We start from the raw sequence: 16,617 nt of genomic DNA, 5'->3' as shown, positions 1-16,617 counted from the left end.
CTACACATACCATCAGCAAAACTAAATGCTTTCACTTCTCATCACCGGCACTCCAGTTCTCCTAAATGTTTGCTAATTTAACTGACAAGATATGGCTCTGCACACAAGAGCATGAATTTGCGTTTCTTAGATTGCCACCGGGGCTCTCAAATTCTTAATCAGCTTACTTTCTATTGAAGGAGCACTGGTTTACAACATGATGTAAACCAGACTTCTAGAATTTCACCAGAATTCTAGTCTACTTAATGATTGTTTGAGTTGGTCGTGAGAATATGTTCAAAAATGATCTTCCTTCCTTCATTTCTTCCTTCCATTTGGGGGGCACACTCAACTGTGTTCATTATTTAGCTCAGACCCGTGGCTCTGCACTCAGGGATCACTCCTGATGCGCTCTGGAGACCCTGTGGAATTCTGGGGATCAAACCTGAGTCAGCTTCGTGAAAGGCAAGAGCCCTACCTCCTGTACTATCTATCTCTCAAGCTTCATGAATGGTCTTTCTAATGAAAATATGACCTCAAGAATTACCCAAGTCGATCACTAAGTCAATGATGATTAGAAGAATCGTTCAGGATGGAAGGTAAGTACTGAAAGTAGAGAAAGAACCAAACGTGATAGCCTCTCAGTATCTATACTGCAAGCCATAATGCCCCAAAATAGAGACAGAGTATGGGGGAAAATTGTCTGCCATGGAGGCAGGAGGGAGTTTAGAAAGGGGGGGGGTATACTGGGGACATTGGTGGTGGAGGATGTGCACTGGTGGAGGGATAGGTATTCAAAACTCAAACATGAAATTTTTGTAACTATCTCATGGAGATTCAATTTTTAAAAATTACCCACGTGTACATCACCAAATATACATGCAGAAACTCAACGTTCACCGACCTCAGAAAGGCCGCCGGGCCAACTGCCCAAGAAGGCCATTCGAAAGCGGCAGGCTAGGTGACGAGTCTGTCCTACAGACACACACCCTGCAGTGTCTGTTGAGCTCCTGTGATTTGTGATAGTGCAGACACACATCATGGAGGAGGGGGGTGTCCTGACTGCGTGGTTACTCGGCAGAGTAAGTCCATGCTCCGCACAGAGGCGCAGCGAGGGCCAGGCACGGGCAGGGGGCACACGTGGGCGCCGCCACACACAGGAGTTCCCACACCCGAGAGCCCCCAGCTGGGGGAGCAAAGCTCGAGGGAATGAAGCTCGTGCTTAAGGTATGAGTGGACCTTAGGCTTAGTCTCTGCCGCCCTGCCACGGCGTGGAGGCGCCCCGACTCCAGGAAGGAAGCCTGAGGTCTATATACACAGGGGAATACTACTGAGCTGTAAGAAGAGGTAAAATCTTGTCTTCTGCTACCACTTGGATTTTAGAGAGGGCTATCACATGCAACAAGTGAGAGGAGGGAAGGATGAATACCAGATCCTCTCTGCCCCACGTGGTCCATGAAGAGACAGAGCAAGCAAATGAAAAGCATCCAAAATGATGGAACTAAGGTCACGAAGTGTTGCACGGAGGGAAGAAGCAGACTAGAGGTGACCCAGGAACAGTGTTCTGGCACTCGGTGGATATGAAATAACCATAAACCAAAAGCATAACTATTAACATCACTTTAATCTTATGACTTCAACTACAGTAATATTTTTTAAAGGATTATTGCATGTTTTAAGTAACAAAGACTACTCATACTGTGTTCTATTTCCCCCATGCCCCCTGGTCAGATAGATGACCGTTCCAGAATCTCACAAAAGAGACTGGGGTCTCTTAACCCAAGACCCACTGAACGGGGCCCCAGAGCTGATGTACATGCGTGCGTGCCTGTGTATAATCTGAGGACAGTTGGGCCCCCAGCATAAAGCAGGGCCCGGAGAAAAGTGACACCACTCAAAATCTCCCCTGGCATAATAAAGATCAGTAATAGAAATTATTTACTGAGCACGGGAGATGAGCCAGGTGTGGGCCCAGGCATTCTTCCCTTCTTGCTACCCCGAGTGACTGCCTGCATGCTAGTACATCCGTCCTGAATTCACAGAACAGAGGCTAAGACACAGAGGTCGAGAGAGTTTTGCAAAGCTTTGCAAGGAGTTATGTTCCAGCACTGAAATTCAAACCTGGTCTCAAATTCTGAGCCCTTTCTACTCAACAGCACGGGGAAGGGAGGGGAGGGGAGGAGAGGGGAGGGGAGGGGAGGAGAGGGGAGGGGGTTAACACCCACAAAAGGGGCCGGAGTAATAGTACAGTAGGGAGGGCGTTTGCCTTGCACGAGGCTGACCTGGGTTTGATCCCTGGGATCCCCAGATGGCCCCCCAAGTACTGCCAGGGGTGATTCCTGAGTGCAGAGCCAGGAGTAATCCCTGAACATCGCTGGCTGTGACCCAAAAAGCAAAACCAAAAAACAAACAAACAAATAAACACCCACAGGAGATAAATCCACTTTGTGCTACAGGCTTCCCTTCACCTGAGCTGCTGCTACCATTTCTCAGGGACTCTGCCAGGCTGCTCATCGGGGCCCATGGCTCCTTTAGTGAACAGGGCAGGACAGAGATCTTCCCCGCCTATGAAGAGCCGGCAGAGAAGACGCAAAGTAGCAGGGCCACTGCAGGAAGAGGGGGACACGTGTGCTCAGGGGGCCTTGAGGACCAGCTGCTGCCATGGCAACACGCCAGCCGGCAGGTGATGGCCCGGCACCAGTGGAAGCATGAGCAATGTTTAGGGGAAGGCATGGAGACTGCATGTCTCGCCCGAGCAGAACCATCAGTCTGGAAACTGAGAATCCTGGTGGTTGCCCCAAACTCCCTTTAGTGTGGCGGGCTCTGAAGAAAGGCAGACCTCGCCTCGCACCCCGGCCCTCTGTAGCGAGAGAAGGAACAAGCACTTCCGAGTGGGTCCAGTAGGCGGGTGGGGGAGTACTAACTTTCCGGATTCCACGAGGCGGCTCGAGAAACCGCAGAGGGACACCCAGCACAACAGCGAAGGATCAAGAAGTGACACGGGGTCACCTCCCTCCAGCCCCCTACCATTTCAGCCAGGCTGGCCTCAACTGATTGCTGCACTCCACCTGTGGACATGCCTGCCACTGGCTACTAGTCACCAGGCTCAGTCCTTCGGTGCCCAACTGCCACACTCCTGGTCACCAGTGAGTAACCTGAGCCTGGACACAGCAACACTCCGGGGCCTGGACACAGCGACCCTCCCGGGCCTGGACACTGCCACCCTCCCGGGCCTGGACACTGCCACCCTCCCGGGCCTGGACACTGCCACCCTCCCAACAGAACGGGGCTGAGTTCTCAGAGGAAGTTAACAGCAGAGAAGACCTTAAACTGTGACCCAAAGGACCATCGAGTCTCTGACACTCTTACACCCAACACAGGACTTTCTGATAAAACTGGGTTTTTCAGCTATTTGTTCTGAGAGTACAAGAACCATCAAAGACCTCACTTGAAGGGACAGAAGTGAAAATAAAACAAAACAAAACTGATGAGGCCATGAGCAAGTCAGCCTTCCCAATAGGGGCAGACCCAGAAGAGCAAAAGAATCTGGAATCTGTTCTATTTTGTGGGTCAGGGGAAGTCTGGGGCCGGGGGGAGGGGTGGAGACAGGTGGTTCAAACCCAACAGGCAATTCCTTGCTCTGTGCCCAGGAGTGAGCCTGGTGGTGTTCTGGGGCCCATAGGCAGCATCAGGGCTAGAACTGGGTCAGCAGGATGCAGGGAAAGCACCTTAATATCTCTCTCTCTGTTGTGGCAGGGCCCCTGCCCCCCGTCGGAGCACACCCCAATCTCAGACTGAACAAGTCAGTCACGGGGCCCCTTTCAAGGAGGAGGAACATGGGAGCTGCAGGCAGGCGCAGAGGATAAAGGCGTTTCTCCGTGGCCACTCGGTGACACGGCCACTGCCCTCTTAAGACTTCAGTTCTCAGCCAGCCCACAGCAAACACTCTCCCCGTCTCTGGGTCCGTTCCCCAAGCCCCGCGCACGCCTCTGGTCTCCCAGCCACGGTTACCAGCCTGCAGGGACTCCAAGGTAAGCGCAGAAAGAAGCTCCTTGAACCTGCAGCCATCCAGAACTCCACGATCAGCCTACCCGCAGCCTTACCTGCAGCCAACCCGACTGTTCGTCACACCCTCTCCTAGTCCTCTCCCCCTGGAAAACACAAAACACCCCAACTCCCCCGCCCAACCCCAATCCCGCCCACGAGACTCGCTGGGCCCACTCCTGCCAGGTGCTGCCTCTCTCCCCCGCCCCCCCCGCCCCCCCGGCTCTCAGCAACACCCTTCCCAAATATCATCCCCAGAGCACTCGGGCCCCCTCCCTCCGTCCCCTCATTCAACGGCCACCCCCTCCTGGCCTCGAGGCAGAGACACTCACACCAGTTTTATGGGAATCCGGGAACTAAAGCGCAGAGCGTCCAAACAGCTTCCACCCAGTGCAGTGAAAAGGGGGCAGAGGACCAGAACCCAAGGGGTGCCCGTGCCCTTCCCGCTGCAAAAGCGCGTTCTTGGCTGCACCCACCAAGTCCTCTGCCCTGGCAGCGCCCGCACCTGGCTGCCCATCGGGTCTCGTCGCCCTCCGTGCCCCAGAGCGGCGACTGGGAGGAAAGCACCGACATCTACTGACAGCCAACCTGACGGCGAAACGGCACTATCCTCGGGTATCTGTAAGGCCCTGGGGCAACTGTTTCATCCGCCTCCAAACCAACGGAGCCAGGGGCGTCATCCGAGAGCCCCCTGGATGGGAAGCAAGCCCCGGAGGCAGCCACGGCAGGGGTGCTCACTGTGCGCCCCGGGGCCATTGGGGACAGGCGACCACGCAGAGGGGCTGGTCGCCTTCCGAAAGCGAGTGATCTGAAGAGAAGCTACCCCGACCGTCCAGAACCGCGCCGCAGGATGCGAGCCAGCCCTGCGCGCCTCCTCCCCAGCAGGCGAGCTGGTTTTTATCTCTGGGCAGATGGAGAACGAGAAGGTTCTCATCCATCAAGTTCCCACCTTATCGGGCTTTGCAGTGAGGGGCTGGGTGTACCTTTAAATGTACAAAAGGAAACTTCTGCAGCAGCTGAACGAGACAGGGGTAGAACCGGGCGCGGGAAGGATTGCATGAAGGGGCAAGAGACAGGGAAGCTTCCAGCAGGCTCCTAGCAGACAAGGGACAAGGGAGTTTTTCTGACGAGGAGGGGATACAGCAGGTTGTGCGGGATCTCCGGGCAGCTGGCACGGGGCGGAGACAGACGTCAAACCCACTCTAGCCTCGAGGCCTCCACGCATGCGGCCCCTCCCAGGAGACACTAGAATTCGCAGAGACAGAACCTCTGGTGGTGATCCGTCGACTGCAGACGGGGCTACCCACACACTGACCCCAAGCATCGGGCCTGACGAAGACAGAAGAAAAGGCAAGAGGAAGGGGACGTGATCAATAAATAAAGAGGGACAAACCTCCAGACCTAGAGTAAGTCTCGTGTGTGTGTGTGTGTGCGCGCGCGCAATGCACAACAGCAAGGTTGGTTACCAAAATAATAATACATTACAGACCTGAGCGTGGTTCTGAATAGTCCTGCTCACAGACTAGGGCCCTAATTCATAGGCGCGGGGGGGGGGGGGGGGGGCGGGGTTTCACATCTTGTACAAGGCCCCAGGCAAAACCCCAGATACCCAGGGCTCCCCAAGCACCCCAGAATGCAGCCCTAGGAGCCCCCCAGCACTGTCAGGGAGGAGGCCCATGGCACCATGGGTCCAGTAGTAGCAAATCACCAGGCCCAAGTACTAACCACCAGGCCTGTGTATAGGGAGCGGCTCTAGGGGTACTCGAGCACTGCTAGGGCGTCTCCCCCCAAGTTCCTCATCATAAGAGAAAAATCAGCCTGAATATGGAGATAGATGTTAACTAGACTATTATGGCGATGGATTCTGCAATATATAACAAATGGTGTTCAAGGTCCTCTCAGTTTGAATTTGTTTGGCAAGCTTCTTGTTTTGTTCATTTGGATTTTGGGGCTTTGGAGGGGGGGTAGGTGGGGGGTGGGGGCACGCCCAGCAGCACACAGGGTTCACTCCTGGCTCTACATTCAGGGGTCACTCCTGGCAAGCTCAGGGTCAGAGCCCACCTCAGCCCCACGCAAGGCGAGCGTCCAACCCACGGCACTACCTCTCCAGCCCCTGATACAAACGCTGAACCGTCACGCTGCACCCCTGAAGCTAACGTAACAGCGTGCATCAAATATACCTCGGTGTTTTTTCCTTTCAAGGGAGGAAGCCTTGATCCTGGGGTGCGAGAAACTCGACCTCAACTCTGCGACTTTGGCCCGAGCGCAGCGGGCCCGAGACACCGTCTCCCAGATGCTGGGCTTTGATTAGGGTTCGCCCGGAGATGATCTGGCCGCTGTCACAATCTCCTCTGGAGCTATCCATCAACGAACGCCATGTGGGAAGCAGAGGGGTTCGGGCTGAACCGCCCTGAAATGAAACCCACTCCCGTCAAAGCCCGCGGGACGAGCCAGCTGGGGGACAGGTCGGACTTTAATTAGATTCCCGGGCTTTCGCCACAAGTGCGTCCCCGCCGCGCCGAGGGCCCAGGTACTGAAGCACACGCCTGTCAGAGGAGCGGGTGACAGGCCTCGTGACAGATGAGCGCCTTAGGAGACAGTCTGGGGGGTGGGGGCCGGCCCGCGTCTCACGGGCATCACGTGTCCAGGAGAAGAGTAAAACTGTGCCCCGCTCTCGCCCCACCTCCCCCAAGGAGCACAAACAGCGCCGAGCCAGGAGAGCAACCTGAAATACTGACCCCCTTTCCTCCCCTTTCAGGAAAGTCACACAGAGAAGAGCGTTAAATCTCTGGAGCCGAATGGTACCTCAGCATCAGCGAGTGGAGGCAAGGATGTGAGAAGGCAGGTGGCGGTCCTACTTCGGGCCACAGGAGCTGAGACCCCCGCCACCGGGAACACTGGGCTCAGTGGCTTATTCCCACAGGTCCTTGAAAGGTCCTTGAAAGGTGCTCTCTGGGGGGCCAGGCAGCATAGCAGAATTAAGGGAGCCAGGGGTCAGAGCCATGGTACGGGGGGGTAGGGGGGGCGAGTGCTTGCTTGCACGCAGCCAACCCAGGTTCGATCCCTGATGGTCCCCTGAGCATTCTAGGGAATGGCCCCTGTGTGTGGAGCCAGGAGTCACTCCTAAACAGGGTTCCCTCCCCGCCGCCCCCTCCCCAAACAACAACAATAAAAACTAAGATATCTAGCTAGGAGAGCATCTGTTGCTGTTGTTGTTTTTCTTCCCCTGATTTTTTTCTTTAATCACCATGAATGACAAAGTTACAAAACTATCATGATTGGGTTTCCGGTACAAAATGTCCCAACACCAAATCCCTTCACCCGTGTCCACGTCCCTCCACCAGTGTCCTCAGTTTCCCTCCTGCCCCCCACCCCAGCCTGCCTTTACGGCAGACACCTTTTCCTTTACGGTAACAATGAAGGGTAGCGGTTACTCTGGACGAGGGCTGGATGTTGAAGGGAGGGAAAGCGAAATGCATGATTACCCTACCAGGGACAGTGCTGTAAGCAACGCTGCCTCGAGGGGAAAAAGAAAAGGGCAGAAAGTGCCCGCCACAAAGACCATCATTCTTTTCTTTTCTTTCCTTTTTTTTTTTGCTTTTTGGGTCACATCCGGCGATGCACAGGGGTTACTCCTGGCTGATGCAATCAGGAATTACTCCTGGCGGTGCTCGGAGACCATATGGGATGCTGGGAATTGAACCCGGGTCAGTGGTGTTCAAAGCAAACGCCCTATCCGCTATGCTACTGCTCCAGCGCCCCCTTTTTTATTATCTTTTGACCTTTCTGGCTGCCATAAGATTTCCAAAGTAAAAGCCAAAGGTCGTGCTCGCCAGGCCTACCCAAGGGCTGCATCGGTGCAAAAACTCCGAAAACGTCCTTGAGTCACCCGTGAACAAACCACAAGTCCCAGCCGATGCTGAGTCCAGCGGGAGGTCACTGACGTCACCGGCAACGAACATAAACCAAAGCAATAGTTACTCAAAGCCCAACACTCAGGTGCGCAGGACCGGACACTTGGAGGCCACAGGCCCCGGTCCAGGCTTCCCCTGCCCCCGGATGCTCGGGGCAAGCACAACGAGACCGCAACACGCGGGTTTTGGCAGGAGCCAAAGGCGGTGTGATCGCTTCGAAAAGGAAGTCGAGTTGGCATGTCAGGAAGCAACGAGGCAGCTCGGCGAAACTAGCAGGACTCGCCTGGGGGCCGTGGTGGAGGCCGGGAGTCGGGCTCACCCGTGCCGCTATAGAATTCTCCCCGATTTCCGCCACTCGTGTCCAAGAATAGGGGATAATGGCACCCAGCCAGACACGGTCCCGGGAACCAAAAGTCTTAATGCTTTACAAGCTTACCAACTCGGATGACATTGATCCGGCGCTGTGCAAAATTGCTTTTATTGAAAGGGGCATTGTGCAAGGCTCTGTGTACTGCTCAGAGAACTCTTTATAAAAACCCACCCGAGGCAACACTCCCTCAGGCCCCGGTGCGGGCAGAAGCTGTCCTTTTATCTCAACATGTTCATCTCCCACACGCCGGAGACCTCGGAACTGAATTTGCCCCTTTCTACTTTCGCTGCCGGGAGCTGCCGTCTGAATTTTAAGTCCCCTCTTTAGCGCCGGGACAGGCACCCACGTTACATTCCTGCTCCGTCCCTGGCTCCACCTCACCAGCCTCCCTTCTTTCTCCTGGACCCTCGTGCCTTTGGTGACACTTTTAACCTTATCTAACTTTGTGACTTTCCATGGATCTCGGCAGGTATTTCTGAAACACACGAAGGAACAAGCTGCCCCTATGAAAGCGTCAAATAATCAGAATATTTCCACTTTGGAATTCTTGAAAACATACTATTCTGCTTGACTTAAAATGTATCAATCCTCCTTTTTGCCAAAAGCAAAATAATTCTTTTTTTCCAACTCACGTAACCAGAATTTATTGAGCAGAAGGAGCAAGTACCTTCCAGGGAGGATGCAGAGTCCTCGGCCACAGGTAAGCCAGGACCAGGTGTGGCGCTCCCGGCCCTGCAGCACAGCCCGAGGGGGCTGGCACGGACACTGGGACAGGCCAGCACAGCATGTCTCCGGCCAAGTCCCGCAGTGAAGAGGACACAGTCCCAGATCCACAGAACACGTGGGTGGTTTTCTATGGAGAAATTCTGAGACTCTGATTTGTGAAATGGGGGAGATATTCCTTTGGCGGGGGGGGGGGGGGGGCGGGGTGCTCAGGGCTCACTTCCGGCTCAGTCTGTGCTCAGCCATCACTCCCGGGGGAGCATGAGGACCCTTGGCAATGCCAGGTAGGGAATATGGGGTCTGCCACATAACCCCTCGAGCACCTCTCTGAACTCAGGAAAAACCACCGGGTTGTGAGTGACAAGTGAAGAGACGGACAGTCTGGAGACTTCGGAGTACACCAGAGGCCTGCCCCAGCCCCCCAGCCCGGGGGCAGCAGGAGAAGCGTGCCGGGGACTGAACCAAACATGCCTGAAAACAGGAACTGTGCTGGCCACAGCCTTCTGCAGAAACAAAGGCCCTGCGGCCAAACAGCACTACCACAGGAAGTGCCCCTGTCCACCTGCCCTGGAGAGCAGTCGGGAGAGGCTGGGAAGCTCCGAGTCAGCACTGAGAACGGGGGTTGGAGGGAGAGCACAGAGGCTAAAGCACTTGCCTGGCATTCCACCGACCCCAGTTCAATCCCTGGCACTGTGTCACCCGTGAAGCACTGCCAGGGATCACTCCCGAACACCAAGCTGGGAGTAGTGAGCATCGCCACGTGTGGGTCAAAAGCAAACCGGAAAAATATGGAAAACACAGCTGCAACAGAAGCAACGCTTTTTCTGGGCAACTGCTAATTAACCTCGCCCCCTCCAAAACATGTGGCTCTAGGGAACGTGGCCTATGACTGCAGATGTGTGCGTGTGTAATCATGTGCACACACTTTTTGCACATATGCAGATGTATGTGCATTTATACACACATCCTTCTGGTACATATGAGGGTATGTGTGCATATGCAGCGTGTGCAGATACAACTGAGTGTTCTCTCTCTCTCTCTCTCTCTCTCTCTCTCTCTCTCTCTCTCTCTCTCTCTCTCTCCCACCCACCCACCCCCACCCCCCTGGCCATCCTAAGGGAGACAGCGGCAGCCCTACCGAGTGTGGCAAACTCCTTCCTCACCAAGTAAGGGGGCAAGATGGGAGCCCGGACATTCAGAGGCAAGGGATGCCGACGCGAGCCGGAAGCCAGCTGTCAGAGCCAATGAGAGAGACTGCCTCTCTGTCCTCCCAACAGCCTGTCACCTACGTCATCCTGTTCCCTTTCCCTGTGTTTGTCCACGCAGGGGTTTTCTCGCCGCCAAAGGCTCCCGGCCAGCTCTTTCTACTCTGGGGGAGCCCGCATTCTCTCTCAAGCATGAGTCTCTCTCTTTCTCTCCACTCACATTTCCTTAAGCAAATTTCTTTTTTAAAAAATATTTTACTTGGGGCTGGAGCTATAGCACAGCGGGTAGGGCATTTGCCTTGCACGCGGCCGACCCGGGTTTGATTCCCAGCAACCCATATGGTCCCCTGAGCACCGCCAGGGGTAATTCCTGAGTGCAGAGCCAGGAGTAACCCCTGTGCATTGCCGGGTGTGACCCAAAAAGAAAAAAAAAAAATTTTACTTCACTAAGAAAAAAAAAATCCCCACCCTCACCACAGTATACTTCTCCCTAAACTCTCACTGCGTCCTTCTCCCACTCCCAGACGCACTGGGGGTTTCTGACTGTTAGCAACAGCAGTCCCACGTCCCTGGAGAAGCCCCAGGGTTACGGGACGAGTGAACTGTGGGACCAACAGCTCTGACAACGGAGGAAGGGGTGTGTGCTTTGCAACAAAGCCACTGATGTCATCTCAGGCAGCTGATTCAAATGCTTGACAAGAGTAACAGACCCTTTTCCAATGATATGTTTACACATTACATTAAACATTTGAAGGTCTGAGCAAATAATCTCACTCTTCAGAATCTCCCCTAGGGATTTCAAGAGAAAATGCACTTATGCCCAAAGACTGCGGCATTCGACAGCCAAAATGTGCAACAGAGAAGGGACTTAGAATTCTGGCCAAAAGGGCACATCAGTCAACATGTTCACTCCGAGGTGTCCACAGGGTGGGTCAGGGGACAGCCAAGTGACAGAGGGAGGGACTGAAGGACCTGGGACGGGGCTTAGCCTGATTAGACTGGGGCCCGGTACAGAACGAAACAGTGACCCCAAAACACAGACCCTACAAGGACACTGAAATTATAGCTGACACTTCCCTATTTTTCTAGACTTCCACCACTGCTCTCTTAACGGTCATTAACTATTTTCCTTTATTGTTTTCAGCTCTTGGGTTGACACCTGGCAGTGCTTGGGGCTTACTCCAGGCTCTGTGCTCAGGGGTGACTCCTGGCCAGGCTCGGGGACCGTAATGCAGAGCCAGGGACGGAAGCCGGCTCAGCTGCACGCGAGACAAGGACCTTAGCCCACACTATCTCCAAGGCTATCATCAAGGTTTTCGTGCCGTATATAAACGTGTATGTATTTCCGTCCTCCTGCCAGCAGGTCAGCAGGAGGGTTATCAAACTAGGGGCCCCAGGGTCCCTGCGTCCAGCAACCACCACAGTCTAATCTCAGTGGCTGGAAACATCCTTTCAGGCTCCCGAGTCACTCCCCCCCAACCCAGGGCCCCCGCAGGCGAGCCCATTAGCCTGCACGACTGCCTGAATGCGAACAATCAGCTGGACCCAAACCAGACTCTCTTCTCCCCAGCTAGGCCAAAGCACACATCACAGGATGCATAGGTTTAAATATTCAAATGCTATGCTCTGGGGGCTGGAGCAATAGCACAGCAGGGAGGGCGTTTGCCTTGCACGCAGTCAACCCAGGTTCAATTCCCAGCATCCCATATGGTCCCCCGAGCACCACCAGGTGTAATTCTTGAGTGCAGAGCCAGGAGTAATCCCTGTGCTTCGCCGGGTGTGACCCAAAAAGGAAAAAACAAACAAACAAACGAATGCTATTAAACATAACAGCATTCAGGGAGATTATTTTGAATTTTTAACACCTAGCGCTTAACAATCTTAGGGGGGAAAAATGGGTCTCATATCAGGAAGCCTGGTATAATCTGTCTGGAGGTAAAATTTGAGTATATCTACAAAATATTGTTAGGAATAGTCATACTCTTTGGTCCCGTAACTATACTCCTCCCAGAGATATACTCAGTAGATAAATATTTATGTACGAGGATGTTTGCTGCTCATTTGTTATAAGGCCCTCCCAAAAATGGTATGTCAAGACCTAAATGTCCTACAGAGACAAGTTAAATGAACTGTAGCACAATCAAGTGATGAAGCAGAAATACTGAGGACAAGCGTGTGAAGCGAACACACTAGAGAGAGAACACAGCACCACAAACACGCACACAGGACACACACTAACGAGAGCAGAGCAGGACGCTGTGGGAGCTCGGAAGGCAGGACACAAGGTCCCAGGGACCCCTCGGTGGCAAAAGGCCCCAGCGGGCAGGCCTGAGACCGTGAGCTGGACCCTAGGCACCAGCCCGCAGGGGCCAGGCGAGCATCACCCAGGGGCAGCGGGACTGGTGGCACACCCGCGCATGCGCCCCACGCTCCCGGCAGACACCCCCAAGAGCGAGAGGACCCCTAACACACCTTCGTGCAGGCACCACAACCTCCGCTCATCCCAACCAGCACAGAAGCCGGAAAGGGAAGGAAAGGGACAGGCCGCGTCCCGACACGGGAATCCACTCGGCTCCAGAAACGGACGCCTCTGCGTGGACGGGCGTGGAAACGGCCAACACACCGCAGAGCCGCGACCGGCCCCTTCGAGGGGATGAGATGAGGAGTGTGAAGGGGTTCCTGTGTCGGCTGCAGTGGACCAGCCCCTCCCTGACAGCACAAACAAGCAGAGCCCAGACCACCACCACCACCAGCCCCCCACCCCTCGGTGCTCACGTGAATGGTGTCATCCGCTCTGCTCTTCTCGCCCAGGGCTTCCTCCAGCTCCCGCTCCAGCCGGCCCCGCTCCTGCTGCACGTCGCACAGCTCCTGCGTGAGCTTCTTGATGCTCCGACGCAGCTTCTGGTTCTCCGTGTTCTTGCTGAGGTTCTCCGAGCGCAGCTCGGTCAGGAGAGCTGCCTTTTCTAACAGCGCCGCCTCGTAGCCCTCCGAGCCCTGGAGGAAGTGGGAGAGAGCGGGAGATGGACCAGGTGCGTCCGAGCACCCGAGGGATGGAGGCCCCTTTCCCACCTGGGTGGCGGAGGGGAGACAGGAGGGGGGAGATTAACACCCATGGCACTCAGGACCCAAAGAGCCAAATGAAATGTCTGAGCTAGAACAAAGGAGGGTCTGTCCTTGGTACGATGCTGGTGTTTATAAGTATGTAAAAGACGATTGGTTTGCTGCTTTTTTTTTAAAGACTGAAAGGAAAGGCCAGACTGATAGTACCATGGGAAGGGCATTTGCCTTGCACAAAGCCAATTCGATCACTGGCACTCCATATGGTTCCCCGAGCACTTGCTAGGAGTATTTCCTGGGTGCACAGCCAGGAGCAACCCTTAGCACTGCCGGTTAATATCCCAAAACAAAGAGGAAGGAAAAGCACAGAACGTTCACAGTGGCGGTGGGAACACAGCTGATATTTTCCTTATGTTTTTCAAATTTATCTCCCAAAGCTCTAAGGTTGGTGAGCTTTTATAAAGGCTTTAGAAGCAACTGAAGTTAGTTCTCACAGGTAAAGAGCTTCACTTGGAGCACAGAGCACTGGCCGTGCTGTTCTGGATTAGGAAGGTTCAAGCCCAAAGCAATCTAGAAGAAAAGAGGTGGGCACGGCTGTCCAGCTGCACCGCGGGAGGATACCCGTGGGACCGGAGAGACAGCGCAGGGGGTTTGGAGCTTGCCTTACACGCAGCTGACCCAGGTTCGATGCCCGGCACCCCACCAGGAGTGGTCCCTGAGCAGAACTGTAAGCCCTGCCCCCAAGGTCCCCTACAGGACTGAATGTCTCTAAGGACTAAATGAACGTGACAAGAACATCATTATTTCCTCAATGCAGTTTATCAGAAAAATACAGATGTGATCATCAAGCACATGAAGAAGTGTTGTAACTCACCAATAATCATAAAAATGAACAAACTAAAACAAGCAATCACTTAACAGGAGAAACCGTTTCAATGAATCTACCCAATGCTGACGAGCTTAAGACAAAGTGCAATTCCTAGTTGTTTTTCAAGCACTGACCAAGCATCTAAGAACCAGAAAATAAGATGGCAGGAACACAAATTGAAATAATTCCCTATAGAAAGATTTTATATCTCAAGCGTATGTGTGTAATATAAACATGTTCACACTCAGCCCAATAATTCGATTCCCAGAATTCAATCTCAGGGGGAAAAAACAAAATACAAGAGGGAAAAAGCCTTCTACCCAGTCATTCATCACAGAATCACCCACAACAGTAAAAAAAAAAAAAAAATTTAAAAAAACAACTTAAATGTGCAAGAATATGAAAATGACTAAAGCAGGATAAAGTCTCACAATGAAATCTTAAAATTATATTTTCAAAGAATTGACAATGTGGGAACATTTCCAACTCATGCTATTATATGAAAAAAATAAAAGGACCAAGCCGCAAATGATCTGAAAAATAAACTCTATGGATATACAAAAAACAAAAGCAAAAACAAGAAACTGTTAAGAATGGTTGGTTGATTTCCTGATTGCCTGATTTTACTTTTTTTTTTGTCTTCTGGGGTGCTGAGAGTAGAGGTTAGAAGCAGCATATCTAATACTTACAAATCAGAAGAAAATAAACTCTTCTTTTCAAGCTCTCCTCTGAATTGGACTGAAGCTCAAAAAAAAAATCCACAAGCTGAAGCTGGAAGGATAGTAGAGTGGGCAGGGCACTTTCCTCGAACACAGCCTGCCTGAGTTCAAATCGCATCACTGCATCTCGGAGCCCCGCTAGGCGTGATCCCCGGATGCACAGACAGGAGTAAACCCTAAGTGCTACCAGGCATGGCCAAAGGGGGCAAAAAAAAAAAAAGGAAAGAAAAGAAAAGGAAGAGAGAAAAGGAAAACAACAAGGAAAAAAATTCAGGAGTCGGGAATATTTAGTGTTTGCTGCAGCAGGGGGATGGAGTAAGTAAAAGGACGGGCCTCCGGGTTCCTGGGTTCCCAGAAAATCCAGCCATGCCTGCCTCGCTCGTGCACTCACTCGCCGGCCCGGTCTCCAGTCTTCGCTGTCCTGGTATCCCAGTCGACCGTCCAGCGGGGTGGGCTACACCCACAGTCCATCTGCGGGCGGAAGCCCCGGCTGCTCCTGGGCCACCCACAGCCCCCTCTGCGCCCATCCGCTACTCGGGACACACCCAGGGACGGGGGCAGTGGTTCCCACTCCAATTTCAAAACCGGTTTAACAGGAGCACACGTTTTTCCTCATGCACAAAAATAAATAAATAGGGCCAGAGCGATAGTACAGAAGGCGGTCGACCTGGGTTCGATCGCCGGCATCTCATGTGGTCCCCCACGCACCGCCAGGAGTAATTCCTGAGTGCAGAGCCAGGAGTATCTGAGCATCGCTGGGTGGGACCCAAAAATTTAAAAAAAAAAATTTAAATAAAAAAGGTTGGAAACAGAGGTCACGAAGCGAAAGAACAGGTACCCGGGGCAGTGCTTACTTAAACAAACCCCAAAGGGGCCCAGGAGGTGGCCGAGAGGGCACACGCGTCTTACGCCAGAGCCCCGGTTCCATCCCAGCACCGCTCGGTGCCCGGAGCACACTGGGAAAGAACCCCGAGTAGTGAACCACGGTAAGTAATGATACTTATCATTACGCCCCAGCACTGCCAGGGATGACCCCACGATGCAATTAAACAAACTAATAACAAGCTTTACAAAAATAAACAAGATAAACAATGACTGGGAAAATGTCCACTGCACAACCTCCGGAGTTACCTTTCACTAAGCGCTGGGTCTAGAGGAGTTGTGAAACCAGGCACTTTTTCCAACACTTCCCGTCCTGTTTTACATCATCAACGCTGCAGAGTGCAGATGACTTAACCCCACTAAAGTGAGCCTCAGAACTTGAGTGCCCAGCCTGTCATCCGTCCACACTGTCATCAGTCCACACGGAAGCCTAGGAATCACAGACTCCTGCACCCGTGTTCACACGGCGCAGAGAGATCTCATTAACACCAAGAAAGGAGCAAGACTGAACCGGGGCGGGGGGGGGGGGGGGCCCTGGGGGGAGGGGAGGCACACACAACCACCAGTCAGGAGCTTGTTAAACAAAGAACAGCTACGGTTATTGTTAAAAATAATAAGCATGATAAAGGCATGAACGCTGTGTGAAATCATCATCGTGTAAATAACGATGACAGACTCTCTTTAAAAACCCAAGCTTGAGGAACTCCAATGTGCAAGCAGCCTGGAAGAGCTCGACTATCTTGCCCAAAGTTACAGTTGGTGAAGAGTATTCCAGATTTAAATCCACCCTATTCCTCCTCATAAAAAGGACATCTTAGAGGGCTAGGGAGGGGCTGGAGCGATAGCACAGCGGGGA

At 53.2% G+C, this 16,617-nt stretch overlaps 1 protein-coding gene across 3 annotated transcripts in view; it reads right to left on the bottom strand.

Annotated features, from left to right (window-relative positions):
* CDK5RAP2 (CDK5 regulatory subunit associated protein 2) overlaps window positions 1-16,617 on the bottom strand; it is a 185,789-nt gene that overhangs the window by 98,272 nt on the left and 70,900 nt on the right. For all 3 annotated transcript variants that reach the window (XM_055143649.1, XM_055143654.1, XM_055143650.1), the window contains exon 12: window positions 13,011-13,229. In XM_055143649.1, coding sequence (XP_054999624.1) covers window positions 13,011-13,229 — 219 coding nt within the window. The remainder of the gene's footprint in view (window positions 1-13,010; window positions 13,230-16,617) is intronic.

This window comes from Sorex araneus, chromosome 1 (assembly GCF_027595985.1).
Source record: "Sorex araneus isolate mSorAra2 chromosome 1, mSorAra2.pri, whole genome shotgun sequence".
Taxonomy (NCBI): Eukaryota; Metazoa; Chordata; class Mammalia; order Eulipotyphla; family Soricidae; genus Sorex; species Sorex araneus.
Note: the sequence above shows the minus strand (reverse complement) of the source record. Positions and strands in the feature narration are given on the sequence as shown.